Source organism: Mustela erminea, chromosome 20, assembly GCF_009829155.1.
Source record: "Mustela erminea isolate mMusErm1 chromosome 20, mMusErm1.Pri, whole genome shotgun sequence".
Taxonomy (NCBI): Eukaryota; Metazoa; Chordata; class Mammalia; order Carnivora; family Mustelidae; genus Mustela; species Mustela erminea.
Genome location: NC_045633.1, coordinates 10,510,174 through 10,527,832, shown reverse-complemented (window position 1 = coordinate 10,527,832; position 17,659 = coordinate 10,510,174). Strand labels below are relative to the sequence as shown.

The following is a 17,659-nucleotide window of genomic DNA, read 5'->3' as shown; positions in this document are numbered from 1 at the left end:
GGACCCAGAAGTGTCTTCTTAGCTCTTGGAGGCTCCCTTTACTCATGCCTGCCTACCAAATTGCAGGAGAGAGGAGAGAGAGATGGAAATTTTAAATCTGTAGCTTGATGAAGGAAAAATATTAAGCATCTCAGTGAACATTTATGGAGCACTGTGGGTTTTCATGCTTTGTTCCGTGACTTTATTTTTTAACTAAGATGCTTAGATTGTATTTATGCTAAAGGAGTAATCTGGATTCGGTGACAGATCACTGGACAGGAAAGAGAAGAAGGGAGATTTTATTCCTAGACTATGTGACTTTGGATGACTTTGAATCATACATCCACTCAGTGCGTTGGATTTTTTTTTTTCCAGTCTATAGGGTTAATTATATTAGCTCATTGCTAAGATTCCTTCTTACTCAAACTCGCTGTAAAATCTGAGGGGCAGAGTTCTTGCTTTTCGAACTCATTATAGGACAAGACAGTTCTGGAATAATTCTACACTCAATGCATATGCCAAGATTGTAGCCAGGGAATTAAGTGAGTTGAGACTTCTTCATTGTCTGCCTTTTCTGAGATCAGTTTCAAAGGCTACAGCAGCTTTCTTAACTGACGTCTTCACACGTGGCTGAGAATCAGGACCCTTGCCCCCTTCCATCTGATTTTCTTTGATGCTTAGCTGAGTAGAGCTTGGTCCCTGTGACATCTCAATAGAATCATATTTGGTTATGACTTCGTTCCATGTTGTGACAATAGAGGAAGTCTCTGGAAGGCCTATCCCTGAAAGCCTAGGAGGTAAAAACAAAGGCAGGGGATTCTGTGTTTTCCTTAGGTAGTCTGTTCTGAAGACTGGAGTTCTTGTGAGGTCTGACAGAAATCCTCCTCCAAGACCAACAATCTTCCTCTCGGATTTTGGATTCCTGCACAGCGTCTTTTTGAGGTAGAAGTTCTCACATCCTCTGCTTGAGTGCTTTTGTAGGGACCCTGACAAACTGAGACAGAGGAAGAATGCAAGTTAAGAGGCTTGCATTGGATTCATCGGACATACCTGGATTTGAATCCTGGACCACTAATTTGTGACTTTGGAGAATGCTCTTAACCTTCTTGTGGTTCAACTCCTCTGTCTGTCGAGAGTGTATTAGAAGAATCGGATACCTGGTTAACTAAGGGCTGCTACTTCCTGATTGAACAACTGACATGGCTGTTACTCTTCCCTTTATTCATTGGCTCAGTAAACACTTATAGAGCACCAGCTGAATGCTAGGTACTAGTCTAGGCACCAAGGATATAGCCATGAACAAAAATAGGCAGACAAACAAGCAAACAAAAGTACCCTCTGCCCCCTTGGGCTTACATCCAGTAAGGAGACAGTAAACTAAATAAGTATCTTGTATATGATAATACAAAGTTTTAAATGCTATGAAGAAAACCAAAGCATGAAAGGGTGCTCGGGGGCATGAGGGACTGGGTGGAGGGGTGCTGTCACTCCGTAAGAAGGAACTGATGACGTGTCAGTCCCTGGCTAGGATGAACAGTGCTTCCTAAATACTTAGCAGAGACCCTCGTATACCTCACGTGTCACACTTTCATGGCTGATTCAAGAGGTTGTTAGCACAGCTGTCATGGAGCCCATCCTCTAGAAGAGCAGACTGGCATTCGGAAGGCCAGGCAACCCCACGTCTCGTCTGTGAAAGCAGAGGCAGCCTCAGTTCCCACATCCTCTCTGTGCCTCTTCAGTTGACCTTGTCTCCTACCCACATGACCATGTCACCTGGAGCTGAAACTAGAGAGGGAAGTGGCATCGGTCACCCTCTGTGTATTGGGCCCAGTGCTCAAGTAAATCTGCACCGCACCCCTTAGGTGAGCGAACCACACAGTTTTGACCGCATTTATGAAAAGACACACCCAAACATGCCCACTTACCTTGATGTCCAGCGACATGCACAGGGCAGGAAACAAAAATGCAGATCCCTGCCCAAGCAGCGGATTCCTTTCCCCTGCTAGATGCGCAGACTCTTGGCCTCGGCCAGTCCTCCTAGTCCAGACCCCCTCTCAACCCTGGAACCTAGACCGGAGGGATTGTGTGTCTCTATTTACTCATAGTTAACCAAAGCATGTATTTGCAGCTTATCCATTTTCAAATGCAGTAAATACAGCATCCAGTCTCCCACCGCATGAATATTTCACTTTGGAGATTACTGCATAAATATTGCATTTGGATATTATGGGGTGGGACATCACATTAAAATTGCAAGACGGTGCTATTCTCCCACATAATGGAACTCGAAATTAAAAGGCTGGTCTGTGGACAGAATAGTTTTCGTATCCTCACACCTGTATTTCTTTTATTCCTCTCTCTGGGTTAGTAGTCTTGGTTACCATGTAAGTTCTGATGGAAGTTATCTAAAACTTGAAGTCTTAAGCATGGTTAAATGTCTGCGATTGGACATTATTCTATAATTAGCATCAGCTGGAGCTGAGGTAGGATTTTTCTTTTACTAAACTCAGGGGCTTTCTTTAATGGATTCGTTTTAGAGCCGAGTTTTGTATCAGTAGAATGGGACAGTAAGCATATCGAAAACCTCCAACAGGTTACTCCCAGAGAGAACATGGCTTTGTGAACAGCTTGGATTTTACGCTTGGAAACACGTGTTGGGGAAAGAACAAGACCACCATCTTTGGACACCTGGGTCTTTTGGTTGGCTTGTGTCCTCAGAGCAGTCATCGGCCTTCCCTGGGTCCCAAGTTTCCGGCTGGAATTCCTGCCCCACACCCTCTTCCTAGGTAGAACAGAGTGACTTAGAGAGTGTCGCAACTGGAAAATGCCCAAGAGTGACCCAACCTGTGGTTGTTATGTGTGGTGGCCCATGAGCTAGATTCAGGCTAGGGCTCTGTTTTATTTAGCCAGAAATAAAGGATCAAGCCCCACATCGGGCTCTCTGTTCAGCAGGGAGCCTGCTTCCCCCTCTCTCTCTGCCTGCCTCTCTGCCTACTTGTGATCTCTGTCTGTCAAATAAGTAAACGAATCTTAAAAAAAAAAAAAGAAAGAAAGAAACACATGGTTATCATAAATGCAGTGTTTTTTATTTTGGGTTTTTTTGTTTTTTGTCTTTTAAGATTTTTATTTATCTATTTGACAGAGAGAGAGAGAGATCACAAATAGGCAGAGAGAGGGGGGAAGCAGGCTCCCTGCTGAGCAGAGAGCCCGATGCGGGGCTCCATCCCAGGACCCTGAGATCCTGACCCAAGGTGAAGGCAGAGGCTTTAACCCACTGAGCCACCCCGGCACCCCCAATGCAGTGTTTTTAAAAAATCTTCTGTGATCCTGTATTTAATGTGTGAATCCAAAGCGCACAAATTAGTGGATCATAACTTTGGTGTTTGTCAAAGAGACTTGTAATCCTGCCTATTTTGAGGTGTGCTTTAAGAGCATGATTCCAAGCTGAGCAGCCAGAGGCTGTGATCACCGAACCACGCAGGCATTCGTGGCACGAAAAGGTGATTTCCAAAAGTTCTGCGAAGGCAGAAGCAGATAGTCATCGCACTGTTCTTGTGCCGCGCAAATCCCCTGAACGTTCTAAGCCTTGGGGTCCTCACCTGTAAAGTGGGCATAAAGGCAGTGCCCGCCCCGTAGGGGTGTAGTGACCTGTCTCACTTCAGAAGAGCAGGGGAGAAGCTATACGGAGCCTCTCCCTGGCTCGATCCCTAGCATACAGTACAAATTGGACACAAATGCCCAATACATGCTTTTATTGCCGATTGTGCTATTTCATTTGGATTCTGTGCACCTTTGGGCTGAAGGGTGACTCTGTCTTTCCCAGGTTCATCCGAAAGCAGGGTCTGGACCGGCTCTTCCTGGAGTGTGACGCCCACATGTGGCGCCTGGGGGACCGGCGAATCCCGGAGGGCATTGCTGTAGATGGAGGCTCCGATTGGTTCCTGTTGAACCGGAAGTTTGTGGAGTACGTGACCTTCTCCACAGACGATCTGGTGACCAAGATGAAGCAGTTTTACTCCTACACCCTGCTTCCTGCTGAGGTGAGTTGTGTAGGGGAAAAGTCCCCGAGCAGGGTGGGGGCTGGCTCTAGCCTTTGGAGCAACACGGAAGCTGAATTTTGGCAGAAGGTTTGGCAAAGCCATGCTGGGTCCAGTATGTAGTCCTCCAAACAGCCAGATGAAGGTGGAGAACTAGTCCTTGCTGTCACAGAAGGCCCCCGGTCCCCCTCTGATCTGCAGGGTGGGTGTGTGGAATACACGGACATACAACACTGCTACCAGCAGTTCCGTGGCATCTTTGTGCAAAGTAGAAAGGGCAGTCCTTCCTTAAGACACTTGGGTCCCATTTGTCGTAAAAATCATCATGATATACTGATTTTGTTAGAACAGGACATTTCACTGCCACTTTCCACAAAACTTTTGTTTAAAAAGAAAGAAAGAAAGAAAGAAACCTCTCATGCCTACCATGTTGATGGTGCCCCACTAGGGTTGTGCAGTATGTGGCCTGCGCAACTGTATGTGCTGGCTTTTTCAGGATGTACCCACATGACCTTTTGACAGATCCTCCACTGTCATCAATCCTATAATACCGACTTTTTCAACATGAAGAATACCTTTTCTAATTTTGAGTATTTGTCATTCCCTGACAGATAGACAGTAATGTTGGCCTCTTCATTCACAAATGGGAATGCCAGTGATTCTAAAGACAGAAAGCCAGGGCTTCTGCTGGACCTGCACTGGCCCCCATACTGACAGCCATTGGGACGCAGCATTTCCTGATGACTTTTAGAAGCATTTGAAAAGCTCCAGGGAGCCTGTCACCACTTTTCAGACTCAGTGCAGGGAAGGTGTCTTAGTTCAAACTGCTATAATGAAGTACCACAGAGTAGGTGGCTTATACACAATAAGAATTTGCTTCTCACAGTTCTGAAGGCTGCAGACTGCTACCGGCTGTTCATATGCCCCAAGGGACGAGGGAGCTCTCTGGGGCCCCTTTTATCTGGGCATGAATCTCATTCATGAGGTTTCCACCCTTCTTGTCTAATCACCTCCCGGAGGCCCTCACCTCCTAACACTACCACATCGTGGGGCTGGGATTTCAACCTATGGGTGTCGGACGAGCCAGAAACATGCAGTCCATTGCAGAAGCCCAGCTGCATAGGGTTGCAGACCGTTCTGAAACAGTCTCCAGCTCCATCCAGAAGCGGTGGGGACCCAGTTCTGAAATGCTGCCTCTGACAGGCCAGCAGCCTTCTTCTCAGACCTACTCTGACCTCCAGTTCGCTTCCATCCCAGTTTCTGACTTGAGCAAACTCCAGAGCTGGTTGCACGTCTCTTGAACCCGTGACAACTCCCGTGAATGGTCCACTACCATTTCTTCCGGGCGATGCCTCAGGTTCAGGCTGCGTTTCTAGGCCAGACGAGACAACATTTGATGGTTCCCGCATCCCTCACCAACATCTGGGGCAGTGCCAAGCTGGTAGGGCTGACCGCCCACATCACTCCAGAGGGACGAAGAGCTTGTCGTCACTAGGCCCAGGTTTACTATTCCTCACACACATTCGGTAATCAGCTTTTAATCCTATTTCCACGAAAATCACCTTTTCTCTCAATGCCGATAACCTCCTCATCCATTATCTTGCAGGGAATTTCTGTATCATTATGAAAGGACACAGGGCAATCGGTAATTGGGAACTTTTCCCCACCGCTTGATGGATAATATGTGCCTCTGTGGGCTTATAGACAATTCAAGCTTAAAATCCAGGTTCACAGGCATATGTCATTTAGCAGCACAGGAAGGGAAGCTGGAGGGGGTGTGTGGAACCTCGATTTGCCCATCCACCCATTGGGAAGAGACTGTGTGGGACTCTGGTTGTTTTATTCAAGATGCCCATCCTGATGCTGGCTCTCTCCGTTACAGCCCCGCCCCAGCATATGGGCACTTCATACCCCAGCATCCCTGCTGTGCCCTCCCTTCTCCCAGACCACCACCAGGAAACCACTTTAGAATAAATCTAAAGGCTGAGCCATAAATTTGTTACAGGCAGACTCGTATCCCCCAACAGTTTCCCTGAGGGAGCAGAGATCAGGGCAGAATGTATCTGCCTCATATCTGGGGTTGTTATAAAATAGTGTCCAACTAGAAGTCTGTCTTCCTGTCTGTCTGTCTGTCTCTCTCTCTCTCTCAGAGGCTATAACCATGTTTCTTGTCTCTGGTCTCTTTCTCCACTCTCAGCGCTGCTTCTTTCTCAGATTCTTAGGAGAGATAGACCAAGAGTCTTAGGGTTAGCAGAGACCCCGGGAGCCTGGTTCAGCACCATGGACAGCAAGAAGCCCCGGCCTGCCCCTCCCTGTGCTGCAAAGCAGGAGGGGTGCCTGGGACACCTTTCAGCCCTGGGACTGTACACCCTTGAATCTGGTTTCCCTTACCCAGGGATGAAATTCCAGAGCATCAGTCTTTGTTCTCAAGGTATCTCAGACTGGAGTCCCTTTGGTGTCAGACCTGGCCGTTTGCAAAGCCCGAGCCCTTTTGGCCCAGGATTTTCTAGAAAACTGTCACATGTTTCTTGTGGCTCCCATGTGTGGACGTGACCGGAGGGACTTTCCCTCTCTGCCAGGCGGATAGAAAATGTCCTGAATGATAAGAAAGATCTTGAAATCAGATTGTAAACTTCCGGGGAAAGAGAGTTGAGAGAAATACCTGGAGCGTTGGTCTCCCAGGCAGAATTCAGCCACTCTGGACCAAACATCCCATGTGCCCTGAGTCGGACCAGGTGGTGGCTGACCCCCTTTGCAGAGATGACTGAGGAGCCTCCCGAGAGAGCCCCTGTGCAGTCCCGTGGCGCTGGGGAGGGAGGCGGGAGGAGGCCTCAGGCCGGTGCCTTCTCTCTCTGCCCTGCAGTCCTTCTTCCACACGGTGCTGGAGAACAGCCCCCACTGCGACACCATGGTGGACAACAACCTGCGCATCACCAACTGGAACCGGAAGCTGGGCTGCAAGTGCCAGTACAAGCACATCGTGGACTGGTGCGGCTGCTCGCCCAACGACTTCAAGCCGCAGGACTTCCACCGCTTCCAGGTGAGCCCTCAGCCCCGCCCCCACACCTCTTGGCCAGCGTCAGCGGTCATCCGAGGCCCGGCTGGTGTGGCACCTTGTGCTGTGGTGTCTGGCCCTGGCTGCTGGCAGTAACGGTGATGGCCAGAGCAGGGCTTGCCATTCGTCGGCCCCTCCCCCCGTGCTGGAGCAGCTCTTAGCTTTTGGCCTGTATTGATGCGTGAACCCCCGCCCCCGCCATCAAGCTTAGATGGGTACATAGAGACAGTGTTATTGTTCATCTGTTTTAGAGATGGAGAAACTGAGGGACAGAAGGGTCAAAAAACTTGTTTGAGGTCATACAGGCAATGTATGTTTCCATGTCCATTTCTCTGTGCTGCCTTTCAGTCAGTCCCCCGAAATACAAAGTTCAGTGTGCCCGGGGCAGAGCTTCTCCTCCTCAGCACTTAACATGGCGGCTGGGTCAGTCTCTGCCGCAGGGGGCACCGTCCTCTGCCTCGCTGCGTGGTCAGCGTCCCTGGGTTCTGGCCGCTCGATCTGGTAGCACACTCCAGTTGTGATGACCAGAAGTGGCTTCAGACATTGCCACATGTCCCCTGGGGGCAAACTCACCCCCCAGTTAAGAACTGCTGGTCTCTGGTAAAGTCTGGGAATTTTTTTTATTTTAAACATGTTAGACTCTAGAAAATTCTGATGAGCAGCCATATTTGGAAACCACCTTGCTCTGTGGACCTAAAGGAGGAAGAGGAGGTAGAAGCGTTAGTGCTATCTCAGTGTCTCTGCATGGCCTGGCTATTTATGGTTTTGGGGAGAGCAGAGGGCAAGGGGTGGTCAGTGTTTCACCTTCCATGAGTCTCGAGGGTGTCTTGGTCCCCAGACTTGTTTGGGATGGCAGCCTCTCTCCGTCCCATGGGAGTGCCCCTCCTGCACCGTGGAGGCAGCACCCTGAGGCTCTCCCTCCTCTTCCCCTCCACCAAGAGCACAGACAGGAAGCTCCAGAATGGTTAGACACATCGCTCTGAGGTCACAAGACCCACCATGTGGAGAGGGCTTGCTTCTTTCCCAAGCACTAGCCCAGAGGGTGGCAGGGAGCCACAGAGCAGGTCGAGAAGCCAGGCTGAGGTGCCCCTGCCGACTCAGTCCGGGAAGTAACAGACCCTCCACACGGGCTGCCCAAATGGGGCTTCTTGTCTCTGAGCCTGGCTTCTCTCCTGGGCATGTGCTCCACAGACATCTGCCTTAGCCTCACCAGGGAGCATGTTAGAAGTACAGAATCTCTGCCCCCCCAGGTGCCTGGTCAGAATCTGCATATAAATAAGATTCTCCAAGTGACTGGGAAGCTCCTTATCTTAGAGAAGCACGGGGTAGGAGTCTCTTCTGACCCCAGGCTATGTGCCAGGCCCTCTGTGGGCGTTGGCTTCCCTGGGGTAGGCAACATCCCCATTGTGAAGGTGGGAAAACTGAGGCACAGAGGGGCAGACTTTCTTGTCCTTCAGCACACAGTAGAGTGGTAGGGCTGGGGGTCGCTCCCAGGTGCTTCCAGCTGCCCTGGGCTTTTTCCCCCAGATCCCGCAGCCACCCTGGTTCTGTGCCTACACAGGTGCAGAGCACACAGCAGGTGTCCTCTCGTTACTCAGTTTCCCTCCAGGTGCCCATCTGACGTCTCGCACGCCGGTCAGCAGTTGCTGCCATAAGTATTTCTTTAGGCCTATTTTTGATGGCAGATTAAGAGCTACCCATGGACCTCCTCAAACCCATGTTAATTTAGGTATGAACTTGGGTGACATTTCATGCCTTTGTCTACGCGGAAAGAATCCGCTGAGCAGAAAGAGGGTGGCAGGGGAAGTATTTGACCTATTCAAAAGGCAAAAAGGAAAAAAAAAGAAGATTCCCGGTTTTATAGAGAACCAGTTGTTGCCCTTGAGGCAAAGAACCTTCATCATTTAGAGCAAGCAGGCGGGTGGTTCTGGAGAGCATTGCCTCTGGGCTGGGCAGCCTTTGCGTTTAGCCCCAAGCCTCCCTGGGACATCGCGGTCTCTGGTAGAAAGACGGGCCAACACAGAGACCTCGCACGTGCTCCCAGCTCTTTCTTTCCCGGTAAACAAAGATCCAGAATATCCCTCCACATCTAGATGCAAGAAACTGCTGCCTGTAAGGAACTCAGAGTTCTTGTTCGAAGAAGAGTGGTAAATATAGAAATGTGCCCTTTTAGGAGATCCAGCTGTGAATAATCACAAGCAGAGAACAGAGGCTGCCTGGCCCCTGAGTCCACTTCTCTGCCCCCAGAACATGAAGCCCCTTGTCGCAGGCTTCAGGTGGTAGTGATAGTAGATCCTAATAGCAGATGACCCTGTGTGCCAGACTCTATGCTAAGTACCTCTGTGATGATTCCCATTTCAGTGATGAGGAAGCTGAGGCCATGGGTGATTTCCCCAAAGACCTCTACACCTAGAAAGTAGCAGAGTAAGGTGGTGAACCCAAGTGGTCTCTTTCAGCGCTGCTGTAAGGGAACTGAATTCTGACCCTCCACCACGGAGAGGGCCAGAATATTATTAAATATTATCCGCAGGCCACCATAGGGTTCATAAAGCAGGAAGGCAAGGAGATGTGCAGCGTAATACCAAGGATGTTTGTTTACTCAGCAGCTCAGTCCTGGGATAAGGCAGTAGAAAGAGATGGGGCTTGAGTCACCAGATCTGGTTAGAATCCTGCGGATGTGGGAGTTTGTATACATCACCTCCCCTTTCTGAGCTCAGTTTCCTTATACATCAAACGGGGTCATGATGCCTGCTCCGCAGAGCTGTTGGAAGAATGCGAGGTGGCGACATGACGCAGGGTGACAGGCTCTGCAGAGAGCGTGCTCAGTGGTCTTTATGGCCGTTAGTGCTGTTAGTGATCTACTGCAGTGAAAACAGTGCCAGACCCCGCTTAAGGTCAGTAATAACACTAGACCCTAAATTCCTCAAGGGGGGGGCTGTGCTTTCATTGTTTCCAAAGCCCTGGAACGGGGTCTGCGAGCTACAGCCCCTGGGCCAAATCCTGCTTTTGTAAGTGAAGGGTTTTGGGAAGCAGCAACACCCATTCATTTGCCTCTGCTGCATTTACTCTCCCTGCTTTCACGGGACAAGAGCCGACCCAGTAGCTGCAAAGCTGGAAATAATTATTATGTGACCCTTGGTGGGTCCCCACCCAGGCCTGAGTATAAGAGCTGGCAGATAACACGGAGCCCAGTGTTTTATTTCTTTATCCTCAACCCCAGTCTTAATCCTGGCTTGGCCATTACCTTGCTGTGTGATCTTAGATAAGTCCCTTGCCCTCTTTGGGCCTCTGTTTCCTTGAAAACCTGGTTTACCTAAGTGGTCCTCATGATCACCTGGGAAACTTTTTTTGGTTACAGATTCCTAAACCTCATCTCCAGAGATGTTGCCTCCATAGGTCTTGGGGAAGGACTCCAGAATCAAAATTTTTTTTTTCTTCTGAGTGGGAGGTGGGGGAGGACCAGAGTGAGATGGAGAGAGAGACTTGTAAGCAGGTTCTGTGTGCGGTGCAGAGCCCAATACGGGGCTCGATCTCATGACTCTGAGACCATGACCCAAGCTAAAATCAAAAGCCTTAACCCACTGAGCCACCCAGGTGCCTCCAGAATGTAGATTTTTTTTTTAAAGCTGTTCAGTTGGTGGTGGCGTGCAGCCCCGGCTCCGGCGTCACTTAATTTCTTCAGACCTCAGCAAACGAATCCCCCCAAAACCTGTTAAGAATGTAGATTCCTAAGCGCCCCTTGCAGACACTCCGACCAGTACATCTGGGACGTCCCTTATGAGTCTCTAAATCTACAGCAATGCCCATGAGGCAACAGGGAGTGGTGGGGACTGAGGCGAGTGGAAACGTTTGTGCCCATCTATAGGGCGGCTACCTCTCAGCTTCAGCCCGTCATTCTGTTTCTCTGAACTCTGGTACCTTTTAACTGTTGCCAGCTAATTCAATTTTAAAACACTCTGCTGGACAACTGAAATATATCTGTGGGCTCTACTTGCCCTGGACCTCCAGCTAAATGATTTCTGAGATCTATCTCCGCTCTAAACATCCAGGAGGTCATTTATTTAATGGGCATTTAAATGATGCTGACTGTGTGCCCACCACTGCTTTAAGTGCTCTACAAACATTAATTCACTCAGCCCCATCAAACCTCTCCTTATCTCCATGCTACGACGAGGACACTGAGGACAGAGAATTAGTGTCAGAACTAGGATTTGGGTCCCAACCGGCTGGCAGCAGCGAGCCCTGCTCCTAAAACCCCCGCTCGCTGATGGTGCTCTTTTTATCCCCGCCCCGGAGCACAGCAGACGGCCAGGCCGACCTTCTTTGCCCGAAAATTTGAAGCCGTGGTGAATCAGGAAATCATCGGGCAGCTGGACTATTACCTGTACGGGAACTACCCCGCGGGCACCCCAGGCCTCCGCTCCTACTGGGAGAACGTGTACGACGAGCCGGACGGCACCCACAGCCTGAGCGACGTGGCGCTTACCTTGTATCACGCCTTCGCCCGCCTGGGCCTCCGACGGGCCGAGTCGTCGCTGCACGCGGAGGGGGAGAACAGCTGCCGGTGAGCCCGTGGGGGTGGCGGGGGGCAGGGGAAGGGCAGCATGGGCGGGCGCCGGGGTGCAGGAGGGGCGCACAGCACGGCAAGGAGGGCGCCGGGGCGGGGGAGGGGGTGGGGGCGCGCTTCTCCCTGTCTTCCGTGACCTGAAAAGCATCCGAACCGTCCCAGTGGTCCAAGCTCCAGTCCGTCCACTCTAAGCCACGGTCCCACGACTACCCGCGCAGAACACCAGGGTCTCCCGTTTACCTGATTGTGTCCTGGCGGTGCACGCGTTCTTCATGCCAAGTGTGTGTATCTGAGAAGGAAGCTTTCTGTCCCCGTTAATTAGTCGTGTTTGCCTTAGATGGATGGGAACCATGAAAATACAGACCTTTGGTTTGTTTAATTTTTCTTACAGAGAATGTCAAATATATACATATATAACATCTGTAGATCGTGCCTGCCATACCTACATCCTCAGAACCCAGTTCTAGCGATTTCCACCTCCGGGCCCACTTAGCCCGCCTCCCAGATCGGTTTGGAGGAAGCAAAGCCCGGACGGCCTCTCATCGGAGCCACGAGTATTTTAATACATATCTCCGAAAAATAAAGGCTCCTTTCTAAAACGCAGCCATACTGTGGTTGGCAAACCTAAATATATAACCAGAAACATGGTTAAATGCACACCTATTATTTAAGATTCCGGGATCCCTTAGAATCCTCTCACCCCCAACGAGCGGGTCCCAGCTGACACTTTAGGAGTGTCCTAGAATGCACAGAAGGGAGAGGGGGACGTAGGACAGCAGTCCGCCGTCACCCGCCACCCTGCCTTCCCTAAGCCAGCGAGCCCTTGTCATTCCGTGTCCCTTAACTTCCCTACAGCAGTAGGCACTGCGGATATTTACATAATGCAGTAAGAATTTGAGTCCTTTCTTTTTATTCGTTATAACATTCGCCCCCTTTCCCCACTCCGCTCTGCAGCTACCCTAATGATAATGAACCTCTTCAATGCCTGCAAGGATTGCGCTGCGTAGAAATTCCAGAGTTTGCCTAATCCAGTCCTTCCCGGTTGCATCGTCAGTAATGGACCATTGTAAACAATGCTCCGACGACTATCTTTGTGCAGAAGCCTCTTTCTTTTCCTTAACTTCTCCTGATCATTTCCTTAGGACGGATTCCCAGAAGCGCCTCTAATCACTTTCCTCCTCTTGGTTTCCGTTCTCTTTCAACAGCAAAGAGAAAACCTGCTTTGTTTTGTTTTTGTGTTTTGAGCCACACTCTGTCTACACGGAGGCGTCCCCTGGTGTCCCTCCTTGCCCTCCTCGTCCCTCTTCTGGGGAGCGGACAGAGGAGGAGGAGGAACCATTCTGTTCCCTAAAAGCCTGAAAACATTGCAAAGTGTCTGCCCGGTGTCCAGTGCATAGTCAGCCGGGCTGTGGGGCTACAGCAAGCGGCTTCCATTCGTGCCATCCTCCGGGCCTCGGACTTCTCCCTCCTCGCCCGGCAGGTTCTAGTCTGGTTTGAAGGGAGACCAGGGCGAGTTAAGAAGCCAGGACTGTACTTTACTACCTGTTGACCCTGGACAAGTCATTAACCTCTCCGTGCCTCGTTCCCTCCTCTGTAAGATGGGTGCAGTAGTAATAAGCCTCAGGGCATGCGGTGGTGTGGGTTTTAACAGAGACCATCTTCAAACACTGCCCTATGAGTTACGTGTTACCGTTAGTGTCATCCCTGTGTTAATAGTGTTTCCCATGCTAAGTGCTCAGTAAGTGCGCGTGTCCCTGTGGATGTCTCCGTTGTGTTACCGTGCAGTTGTCACAAGCAGTCATCAGGGAGCCGGGTTTGGGAACTGCACGCTCCCTGACCGGTGGTGGGAACTGGTCCTCGACTGTCCCTGTTTCCCCTTGCTCTGCAGGGTCTCTGTGCAGCGCCCCCTTCCCCACTCGTTAAAGGTCAGCTCCAGTGCCCGATCCTCCAGGAGGCTCCTGGGGGCTCCCCCTCCCAAGCTGAAAGGAGCTCAGACTTCTCAGCACTCCCAGGGCAGATAGCTGCAGTGCCAGGGGTCAAGGTCATCCACGAGTGTCTTTCCCTTCTGCTAGTCAGGGACAGAATCCTGGCCCGCAGAGCGGCCAGGTGCATCGCTGTAGGTAACACGTGCCCCACGCTTGGGAGGTGAATGTTGTTCACGAACAGTTGTAGTCCCAGACTTTACAGAATTTATAAGGTAAATGACCATATATATGAAATTCAAAAGACACCCCAATTTATTTAGGGTTGTTGAAAATTTCTTCTGGTATTTGTTTTGGGATTAAACAAGCCATCAAGTTGTGCCTGGAAGCCTTTGGCTTCTACCTCATTTTTCATTATAATAGAACCATTGTGCCTTGCTCTGGGCAAAGCCTGTATATTTATGGATATGTGCCTGCAAATAAATCAGGACAAAGGACCCTTATCCCAAAACGCAAAAGAGTGAATTCCTGCCCCTGGGGTGTCTGGGGAGATAGCAAGGGAAAACTTTACTTTGGGAGGGAGTCTCACGTCCTCGGGGCATTTCATACAAATGGTCTTTCCAGTCTATAGTATAACCTTTCATAAAAATAATGTTTATTGATTTTCTTCTCATTATAAAATAACACATGTTCAGTGCAGAAATTTTTGAAATGGCAGACTGAGAGAACCAAAAAGAAAAACAAAAAACAAAAAACTTTGCTTTTGAGCCACCATCCAGAGATAAGGCTGTCCGTGTTTTAATACAGGGGCTTGAAGTCCTCAGATGCTGTCCCGGGCCAGGCAGGCAGCAGGGCTCACCCCCTGCAAGGTGGACTGATTGGGCCAGTCTGGAGGTCCCATGGGCCCTGGTTCTGAGCTCCAGCACATTCTTGCTCTAAGGGAATTAGAGACTTGAAGCTGCCAATGGGTCTCCTGATTTTTGAAGAGAAATTAGAAGTCCAGATTTTGGGGTGAATCTGAGTTTTTCAGTGCCCACCTTATCTAGACACCTTTGGACCAAGTGGGTGCATCTGTGGCAGCCTCTAGGTTACACTGTATCGTGGCGAATTAATTAAAACCACCTCTGGTCTTCCTTGTAATGGCTTAAGTACTGTATCCGGTCAAGAGGAGGTATCAGAGGACTTTGCATTCAGTCCTGGGCGACCTGTGCCCTACGTGCACTTTAGAAGCAAAGGTCCAAGAGGAAATCCTTCTAGATTTTCATGCAATCAGCATGTATTGATTGAGCATCTACCACGTGTCAGGCTCTGTAGGCACTGGATGCTCAGCCGTGACCCAGACAGAGCAGGCCTCTGAGTTCAGAGGACCTAAGACAGGTCCTAAGCACATGTAAGGAAAAACAAAAGATTGGTAAGTGTGAAGGCTTTGCCGAGGATGAAGGTAAAGCCACCCGATAGCAGTGAGTCAGTGATGTAAGATTCAGTGGTCAAGGCAGAACTCTCCTGGGACAGTGACATTGATGCAGAATGGTAATACACAGCCAGGCACGCAACGGAAAAGGAGAAGAGCATCCCCAGCAAGGAGAATATCCTGTACAAAGGCCCTGAGGTAGAAATGAGCTTGTAGCATGTTCAAGAATCCAAAAGAAAATCCATGTGGCTGGGAGGTAGGAGTTTGGGGCAAAGCGAACCAAAGCAAGTCTAGAGGAAGAGGCAGGACTTTGTAGACAGGTGGGACGTTTAGATTGTACCACAAGCGTTAAGCAAACCGCTTGTCGTATTCAAGCAGTGGACAGTGGATGTGGCTACTAGGAATGGGACAGCAGACAACGTAGGCGGGGACAAGGAAGGAAGGTCCTAGAAAGGTCCAGGTGAGACACAATGGTGGCTTGGACCAGGATTGTGGCAGTGCCTGAGGAGAGGATGGAGGCAGGCGGGGACAACAGATTTCTTGACAGAAAAGTGAGGGAAAGCGAGCCGCCAGAGCTCACTCCTGGACTTCCAGAGTGCTTGACTTTGGCTCATTTACTTGACCCCTCGGCAGCCCCCAACGCAACTGACCACCCCCTTCCGGAACCTCTTTCTTGTTTTGACTCCCATGACAAGCTCTCCTGCTTTTCATTCCCTGCCCCTCTCAGCCAGCGAGACTTGGGGTGTCAAAGGCATATATCCTAATGAGCTACTTGTGTGCGCGTGTGTGTCCAGATGGGCAGTAATTTTTGAGGATCAGACCCAGTGCTGTTGTTGAGGACACTGGGAGCATGAGTCAGTACATTTCTGATAAAGGTGGACAGCAGACATGAGAACCTGTCGGAGGGGAGAGAAGAGGCGCCCTCCAAAGTAGTTTTCTTCAAAGATGTTGGATTGTTTAGAAAAGCCAAAAAAAAAAAAAAAATTGTTAAGCATCCAGTGATGAACTTGCTCTGTGAAACATGGCATGGCACACACTGGGGGGGGTGTGCACACACTCACCAAAATCATGTTTTCAGAGACTTTTGAAAGGCATGCGATAATGCTCGGGAAATACTGTGAAGCAAAAAGCAGGATGTAACCAGTATGTAGATTATGATCCCAAGCATGTAAGATTTATGCAAATATATGCATAGAAAATCAGGCTGAATTTGCATAGGAAATCAGGCTGAGAGGAGATCCATCACTGTGGCATCACTGGCCACCGTTGTCCCTTCCTAGTACCTGGCACCAGAGGATCGATAAATATCTGTGAGCTGACATCCCCTAGGGGAAGAAGCATCAGAAGTAATAATTTTCACTTTCTTTATTGTGCTCTTGTACAGTCAGCAGGTTTACATTGATAATCACCAGGAAGTCGTTGGTGGTGGGATCTGAGATACCCGGGGAGCAGCTTTCAGGGATGGTGCAAAGGCCCGGGGTCAGCGCTGGAAAAAACGGGGGGGGCCTGCGCGGGGCTGGGGTCAGCAGGCGGTGCGCGTGGGGCTGTGAGCCTGCGCGCTGCAGGCCCCGCCCCCGGGCTCACGGGAGACTGTGTGTTCCAGGTACTACCCGATGGGCCACCCAACATCCGTCCACCTCTACTTCCTTGCGGACCGCTTCCAGGGCTTTCTGATCAAGCATCATGCTACCAATCTGGCTGTGAGCAAACTGGAGACCCTGGAGACATGGGTGATGCCGAAGAAGGTCTTCAAGATCGCAAGCCCGCCCAGCGACTTTGGGAGGCTCCAGTTTTCCGAGGTGGGACGGCCGGCACCGGCGCATTTCCATGGTCGTTTCCAGCGGCCCTGCTGGGTTCTGTGTGCCAGTCTGACGCTTGGCGACGGAGAGGGAGGGGAAGGGGACCAGAAGATAGCACGCCCTGCGCCTAGGGAGGCTCCTCCAGCCACGGGCGCGGGCACCGGCATCTTAAATGGGGCCAGGGGAGAGAGACACGGGGGCCAGTGTCTGCGGACCCAGTCGACCTGGAGCCAGGGTCTGTTTTTTACAGTAGAATCTCTACTCATCATTTTTCATCCTGGCCAGTGACCCCTCCTCAGCCTGTGTTAGTCATAGATGAGAACAGACCCGTTTCCTAACGAAGCGATGGCATTAGTCCCTTTGTACAGATTGGAGAACTGAGGCCTCTGGAGGGCCAGGGACTTTTTGAGTCGTAGCTAGGAAGAGGAAGAGCTCAAATGGAGCCCAGTCTCTCTGGCCCAAACCACATGCCTCTGTCTCCCCAGGTGCTAGCACCGGGCTTTATTCAGATCAGTCACTACATGAATGAAAGGACGGATGGCCGGCCAGGTGGCCAGTGGATAGACAGACAGACCAGAGCATGGATCCCTGGGAGGGAAGTGTAGTTCTTTTTTTAGCCCAGCACCAGCCTTGTCACATCAGCCCCCTGCAGACCTGGTCTGGGGGTCTCTTGGCAGGTGCTGTTCCGGCTGTCTAAAACACTTTCCTTCCTGTGTCCACATGGGCAGCTTTTTTTGGTCATTCGGATCTAAATCCAAGTGGCGCCTCCTCCAAGCAGCCCTCCCTGCCCGCCCACGTATGCCGCAAGAGCTCCGGTCTCCACTGGGCACCGGTTCTGTCATTTTCGTAGCATTTACCGTGCAAAATCATCTTGTTGACTTCTCTTCCC

The 17,659-nt window shown here is 50.5% G+C and overlaps 1 protein-coding gene across 2 annotated transcripts in view; it reads left to right on the top strand.

The window, feature by feature from the left end:
• The window catches only part of XYLT1 (xylosyltransferase 1), a 292,830-nt gene that overhangs the window by 264,980 nt on the left and 10,191 nt on the right, over positions 1–17,659 (top strand). For both annotated transcript variants that reach the window (XM_032327697.1, XM_032327699.1), the window contains 4 exons: positions 3,803–4,019; positions 6,880–7,056; positions 11,373–11,635; positions 16,575–16,770. In XM_032327697.1, the coding sequence (XP_032183588.1) occupies positions 3,803–4,019; positions 6,880–7,056; positions 11,373–11,635; positions 16,575–16,770 (853 nt within the window). The remainder of the gene's footprint in view (positions 1–3,802; positions 4,020–6,879; positions 7,057–11,372; positions 11,636–16,574; positions 16,771–17,659) is intronic.